The sequence below is a fragment of the Chrysochloris asiatica genome, unplaced genomic scaffold (assembly GCF_000296735.1).
Source record: "Chrysochloris asiatica unplaced genomic scaffold, ChrAsi1.0 scaffold00008, whole genome shotgun sequence".
Classification (NCBI taxonomy): Eukaryota; Metazoa; Chordata; class Mammalia; order Afrosoricida; family Chrysochloridae; genus Chrysochloris; species Chrysochloris asiatica.
The window spans coordinates 24,596,995-24,604,071 of record NW_006408526.1 but is presented as its reverse complement, the minus strand read 5'-3'; the positions used below and the strand labels follow the sequence as shown (position 1 = coordinate 24,604,071).

General features: G+C 41.8%; 1 protein-coding gene across 1 annotated transcript in view; it reads left to right on the top strand.

Annotated features, from left to right (window-relative positions):
• Positions 1-579: 579 nt before the first annotated feature.
• The window catches only part of USP28 (ubiquitin specific peptidase 28), a 59,794-nt gene continuing 53,296 nt past the window's right edge, over positions 580-7,077 (top strand). Inside the window, exons 1-2 of the mRNA XM_006833835.1 lie at positions 580-651; positions 1,926-2,058. Coding sequence (XP_006833898.1) covers positions 583-651; positions 1,926-2,058 — 202 coding nt within the window. The 5' untranslated portion in view covers positions 580-582. The remainder of the gene's footprint in view (positions 652-1,925; positions 2,059-7,077) is intronic.

Sequence of the window (7,077 nt, the reverse complement as noted above, 5' to 3'; positions counted from 1 at the left end):
AGGTGCCCGATTCCAGGCAGAGCAGAGGCTGCGCAGGAGGAGGTTGCTGGATTGGCAAAGGCGGGAAGCGGCTGCTTCCCAGCCCCAGCCGACTAGGAAGGCATGGGAACAGGAAAGAACTACACCATTTTGCTGCCTAACTCCAGCCGTGACCTGGGCCCACAGACTCCTTTGTCGACAGCACCCAAAGAAAGCTCAAGATGGCCGCGCCGCTCCACGCCAGCCCACAGTCAGCTTGGTTTTTGCCTCTCTCTCACTGCTCCTTCCAGCTTCCTCTTGCATATCGCACTCAGTCTCCGTCTCTGTCCTATTCTCTGGTGCTCAGGGCTTGAGAACCAACACCTGCATCTGTTTCACTCTGCCCTCCTTGTCTCTGCTGCACGGGGTCCGCTCAGTGGGTCTGCAGACTCCGCCATCTTGCTTTGGGATTTTCTGTTTTATTATTCAGTAAAAGATGCAAGTTTCAGGCCTGTTTATCTAAGATGCTTTTACTTATTCCTTAAATGTACCCAGGTTTATTTTTTGACTGACTTAACCTGTGTTTTTTTGTTTTGTTTTGTTTCTCAAACTTAGAGCTGCCAAATGCTATTAAATCAGCTGAGGGAGATCACTGGTGTTCAGGACCCTTCCTTCCTTCACGAAGCTTTGAAGGTTAGTTTCAAGAGCCTAAGTTGTATCTTCAACTTAAGCAAAGGGCAAGGGCAAGTGTGCGGGCAAGCAAGAGGAAACATGCGATGGGTGAACGGATCACTTAAGAGACTGAAGAGACATACAGCCAGTTGCAATTTACAGATTTCTATGGATCCTGATTCAAACCAACAAACTTGAGAATATTTGAATTGGGGGAAGTTTGAACTAGTTATTTTATATTTTAAAAGCTACATTACTCTTGTTAAGTGCTGTTGAGTCGGTTCCGACTTGTATCGAGCCTAAATAGTGTTTCCACCTGGTGAGTTTGAGCCGCCGACCGCGTGGTTAACAGTCCAGTGCTGATCCTGCAGTGAGTGCTCTATCAGGGCTCTTAAGGTCTGATCATAGCACTGTGGGTTATAATTTTAAAAATTACATTCTGAAATGTTGACAGACGAAATGATAAAACGCTGAGGATTTGGTTCAGAATTAATCTGGGAAGAAGGTTGGCAGTAGAGATGAAAATGATTGGGCATGATTTGATCGTTGATGAAACTGAGTTGTGGATATCTGCTGCTGCTGGATCCCTTTGACTTCAGTTGTAATCCTTTGTAGGGTTTCCGAGGCTGTAAATCTTGGTGGGAGTGGAAAGTTCCCTCTTTCTCTCCAGGAGCGTCTGGTGGTTTTGAACACTGACCTCGCGGGTTAGCAGCCTGCTGTGTAACCTGCTACACTGCCAAGGCTCCTTCTTGGCTACACTCTGTTACACATTTTCTTGTACATACACACTTGTATAGGTTTGAGATTTCTTATACTAAAAGGCTAAAAAAAAAAATCAAAGGGTGGTCATGAGTGTAGAAATATGGTAATTAGTTACACTTGTATTATATTAAGTAGCTGATTTCATTTAGAATCTCTGTGTTCACTAGTTCCCATTATTTTTACATACTAAATTTTAGTTACTCTGAAATAGTATTCAGAAGCAATAAGAACGAAATCTCAAGCAAAATTTATTTCTCGTTTGTTTGTTGTGAAAGATTAGCACCCTCCCTGCAAATAGGTGCTAGATAGAAGTGTATATATGCTTCAAGCGTACTTTACTATATTACATTTACTTTCTTAACATGAGAAAAAAAGCTTATTTTCTAACTTCTATCTAAAAATTATGCCAAGACTTATTACTCAGTATGTCACCAGGGTAGTAAGGGATCTTAACCAACAAACTTTTAACTTTAATACTCATTTTGATCTTTGTGATGGTTAACTTTGGGAATTTCTGTTTTTTGCCCTCTTAGGCCAGTAATGGTGACATCACTCAGGCCGTCAGTCTTCTCACAGATGAAAGAGTTAAGGAGCCCAGCCAAGATCGTGTTGCAACAGAACCAGCGGAAGTAGGCGGGAGTGCTGCCAATAAAGAAGTGTTAGCAAGTAGGTATATCTTGTCTTGTTCCTGCTCTGAAGTAGCAGGAAATAAGAGATGGGTATAGGTGAATTTGGAGTCTTGGTGTGGCGCTGTGGGTTGGTGCACTGGACTGCACAGTCAGTTAGAGCCACAAGGTCGGCGGTTCAAGCTCACCAGCCTCTCCTTGGAAACCCTATACAGGGTCGCTATGGGTCCGAACTGACTCCACGGCACTTAACAATAAATATGTGAAATTGTGAATTCCCTATCAAGCACATTAACCTTTTGAAAATAGTAATTATGGTTAATTATTGGGTCAGACACAGTTCTAAGCACTTAAATCTTCTTTGCTATAACAACTATATAATGAGCACTTACTACAGGCTGTTCCATGGGAGAAAGATGAGGTTTTCTGCTCCTGTAAAGATTTATAGCCTTGGAAACCCTGTACATGGTTGCTATGATTCGGAAACAACTCTACGGCTCTTAACAACAACAACTATATGCCAAACACACTTATGCACTGCAGATAGAGTAATAATAAGCAAAAGATACAAAAATCCCTGCCTTTCGTTTAGCTTATTACTTCAGCAGGGAGAGATCAGCAAGTAAATAAGTAAACTACATAGCATATTGTTGTTAAGTGTCTTCAAGTTGGTTCCGACTGACAGTGACCCTATATAGGGTTTCCAAGGAGTGGCTGGTGAATTTGAACAGCTGACCTTGTGGCTCAAACTGAACTGACTTTGCAGTCCAGTGCACTAACCCACAATGCCACACCAGGACTCCAAATTCACATATACGCAAATAAAAGGGGGTCTGGGAACTGGATATTGAAGAGGATGGATCTTTTGAGAAGGTGTGAAGGAGGTGAGGGACTAAGTCACATGAATCTCTAATGTGGGTGCTAGATTGGCTTGATTAATGAGTAGCAGGAGGCCAGAGCTGAGGTTTTGTGGGTGAGGAGAGCAGTAAGATCAGGCATAGAGGACACAGGAGATGGGTCCGTTTGAGCCTTTGTAAGTGCTTAGTTTTTAACTCCAAGTCATCCTTTGTTGCAAAGGAATGAGGTAATCCGGTTTCAAATTTCTAAAGATTACTCTGATAACAGAATGTGGAATGCGGGGCTGCAAGAAGTATGGGTCTGAGCAAGAAGCCCAGGACCAGTCAGAAGGTTATTGCTTCTGACAAGATGGTTGGGCCAATTTGTAGTGTTGAAGAGTTGCGAATTTTAGCTGGATTGTGGGTATTTTTCAGAGGCAGCCAGTAGGCTTACAGAAGATGTGAGGATTATGGAGACTGGAGTTGCAAGGTAACTCCGGGTTTTTAGACCTCGGAGCTCCTTTACTAAATATGCGATACTCCCAATTTAGAGGGCTGGGGAGGTGAAGATTGTCTTAGGAGATTGGAAGAAAATAGTGATGCTCTGGAAGCCAATGGAGAAGAATTAAGAAGCCCAAAGTTAAGAAGTCCTTATGCTGGTACATATGATGTTAATGAACACTTGAACCCTTTGTAGTTTTTCGCTATTCTGATTAATGCTGCTTTGCAGATTCTTACAGTATATTCTGCTACTACTTGTGATTTTTTTCAATCAGCAGTTTTCTTTTTGAGATGCATCCATGTTGATGGTTTTACCTGTAGTTAATTCATCTACCCTGGTGTGTAGTATTTCCATGGTATGAATAAACCACAATTGTCTACTCATTGACTGGCTTTGGAGTTGTTTACAGTTTATTTTACTATTATAAAGAGAGGTTTTTGTGAGCTGTCTTTTTTTTGGGGGGGCGGGGCGGGAATCCTGTTTCTTATGCATGTATGGAAGTTTGTTACACATTTGTATCTAGCAATGCAATGTTATTTATTATCTTCCGAAAGTATCTATTTATACTCCCTGTGGCAGGGTTTGGGAGTAACCATTGCTCTGAAACTTTCACTTATAGCCATTCGTGGTTCTTCTATGAAATTTCTCTCTGTGGCTTCTACTGATTTTTCTGTTTAATTGTCGGTTTCTTGTTGATTGGTAGGGATACCTTTTATGTTCTTGTTATTAATCCCTTTTTTAGATTTTTGTGTTGCATATATCTTCTGCCTGGCAGTGACTTGACTTGACTTTTTACACTCTGGTGATGAAGAATTAAATGCAGTTGCATTTATGTCTTTTTTTGTTGCTGTTAATTTTTCGTTGTTGTTGAAAAGAACTCCTATACCCTGAAGTAGTAGTTGTTGTAAATGCTATCTAGTTGTTTCTGACTTAGAGGGTTTCCAAGGAGCAGCTGGTGAGTTTGAACTGCCGACCTTGTGATTCACAATCCAAGGGTGATCCTACAGCACCACACCAAGAGTCCAGCCTGAAGTTATAAGGATTTTTGTTTCATTTTATAATAGTAATATTTTGTTTCACAGTTTGGTCTTTAATTCATCTGGAATTGATTTTGGAGAACCGGGTGTAATGACATAAAGTAGGTACAGTTAGATTTTTTTTCCAGGCGGTATTGCAGGATAAGCAATGGACTGTTAACTGCAAGGTTGTCCATTAAACCCAGCAGATTGCTCCTTGGAAACCTTCCAGAGTCACTTTAAGTTTGGAACTGACTTGATGACACTTAGCAACAACAACAGCAGCAGTAAAACCCAATTGTCCCAGTACCTTTTATTGAAGTGCTGTTCCTGCCCGCTGATCTATATCAGCTCTGCTCCACCAGATTTCCACAGGTTCCTCCCTATTTCATGACAATATATATACTCTCATTATAACTCTGTGATAATCTTTGCTGCCACCTTGTCCATCTTCATGGGTACCTCAGTTGTTTCTGCCTTTCTGCTCTACTGTGTCAGTGGCTATATGTAGTTTCTGTTGGAGCTGCATGCGGATTGAATTAAATCTAGAGGAGCCTTGCTGGAGCCGTGATGGGAAGGTCAGCGATTCAAATCCATCATCCTCTCCACAGGATAAAGATGAGGCAGTCAGCTTCTGTAAAGATGATAGCCTGGGAAACCTAATGGGACAGTTCTACTCTTTTCCTACAGGGTCACTAGGAGTCAGGAGTCAGAATTGAATGGATGGCAGTGGGTATAAAATCTAGAAATAAATTTGGGAAGATTTAGCAGCTTTATAAAAGTTTTCCTAGCCATTTCTTTGTGTTGTACGTATTTATTCTAGATTGTTGTTGTGTATTGTCAAGTTGATTCTGACTCTTTGTGACTCTGTACAGGGTTTTTAAGGAGTGACCTGGTGGGTTTGAACCTCCAACCTTGTGATTAGCAGTCTGTTGCGTATCCTGTAACACCAAACCAGGACTTGTCACAATTTTGTTGTTGTTACTGCTGTCAAGTTGGTTCCGGCTCCGGAGGAGCAGCTGTCGAATTTGAACTGCCAGTCTTATAGTTTGAATTCTGGTGCTGATCCTACAGTGCCACACCAGGAGTTCCTCACAGTTTGTTGTTGTTAGGTGCTATCGAGTAGTACCGACTCATAGCGACCTTATGCACAACAGAACAAAACACTGCCTGATCCTGGGCCAACCTCACAATTGTCACGCTTGAGTCCATCTATGCTGCCACTTGGCCAATCCATCTCCTTGGGGCTCTTCCTCTTTTTCTCTGACCCTCCATCTTACCAAACATGATATCCCTCTCCAGTTACTGTTCCCTCCTGACAATATGTCCGAAGCATGAAGACGAAGTTTGGCCATCTTGGCCTCCAAGGAGCACTCTGGCTGCACTTCTTCCAACACAGATCTGTTGTTTTTTTTTGGCAGCCCATGGTACTTCAATATTCTCCTCCAATACCATAACTCAAAAGCATCAATTCTTCTGTGATCTTCCTTATTTACTGTTCAGCTTTTGCATGTATATGAGGTTATTGAAAATACCATGGCTTGGGTCAGACGCACCTTAGTCCTCAAGCTGACATCTTTGCTTTTCAACACTTTAAAAAGGTCTTGTGCAGTCGATTTGCCTAACGTAGTACGTCGTTAGATTTCTTGCCTGCTGCTTCCATGAGTGTTGATGGTTGATCAAAGAAAATTAAGTCCTTGACAGCTTCGATATTTTCTCCATTGATAAGAATGTTGTTTATTGGTCCAGTGGTGAGGATTTTTGTTTACTTTACACTGAGATGCAATCCCTACTAAAGGTTGTGGTCTTTGATCTTCATCAGTAAGTATTTCAAGTCTTCTTCACTTTCAACAAGCAAGGTTGTATCATCATCACAGTTTAGGAGACTACAAATCCAAATTTTCGATGATAATCACCTAGTGGACACAGAATGTCACTTTGTTCCAATTCTCATCATGCTGTTTGACTACTTAAGATGGTATCTGCCTTATCAGTCAAGATGCCTTTTTTGCTTATCGATTTGTGAACACTATCTTGGTTTTGATTTTAAAACCACTTTATTGAGGTCTAATTTACATACGGTACAATGTAACCGTTGAAAGTATACAATTCAGTGGTTTTTAGTTTATTCTCTAAGTTAGGCAGCCAGTAGCACGATCCAAATTTGAACAGTTTCATTACTCTGAAAGAAAACTCTGAACCCTTCACAGTCATTCCCAATTTGTAGTGGGCACCCAGCCCCACGGATCCCAGCCTAGGTGACCACTAATCTACCCTCCAGATTTGTATTTTGGACAACTGGACCCTATAGGAGGTGTTCTTTTATGACTGGTTTCATGCAGTACGCTCCTTTCAGTGTTCATCCCTGTTGTTAGCCACAGGTATCAGTACTAGTACGCCTTCCTTTTTATTGTCAGACAGTCTTCCATTTTGGGGGTTATAGTAAGTGCCATCAAGTCAGTTCCAACACATAGTGACCCTGTATAAGGTTTCCAAGGAGAGACTGATGAGTTTGAACCGATGACCTTGTGGTTCAAACCCACCTTGTGGTCCAGTAGGAGGATATGCTGTATTTTGCTTATCCTAAGCACTCTACCATAAGTTGCTCTGGTAGTGTAGTGGTTACGAATCGGGCTGTGAACCTCAGGGTCAGCAGTTCGAAACTACCAGCTGTTCTGCAGGAGAAAGATGAGGCTTTCTGCTCC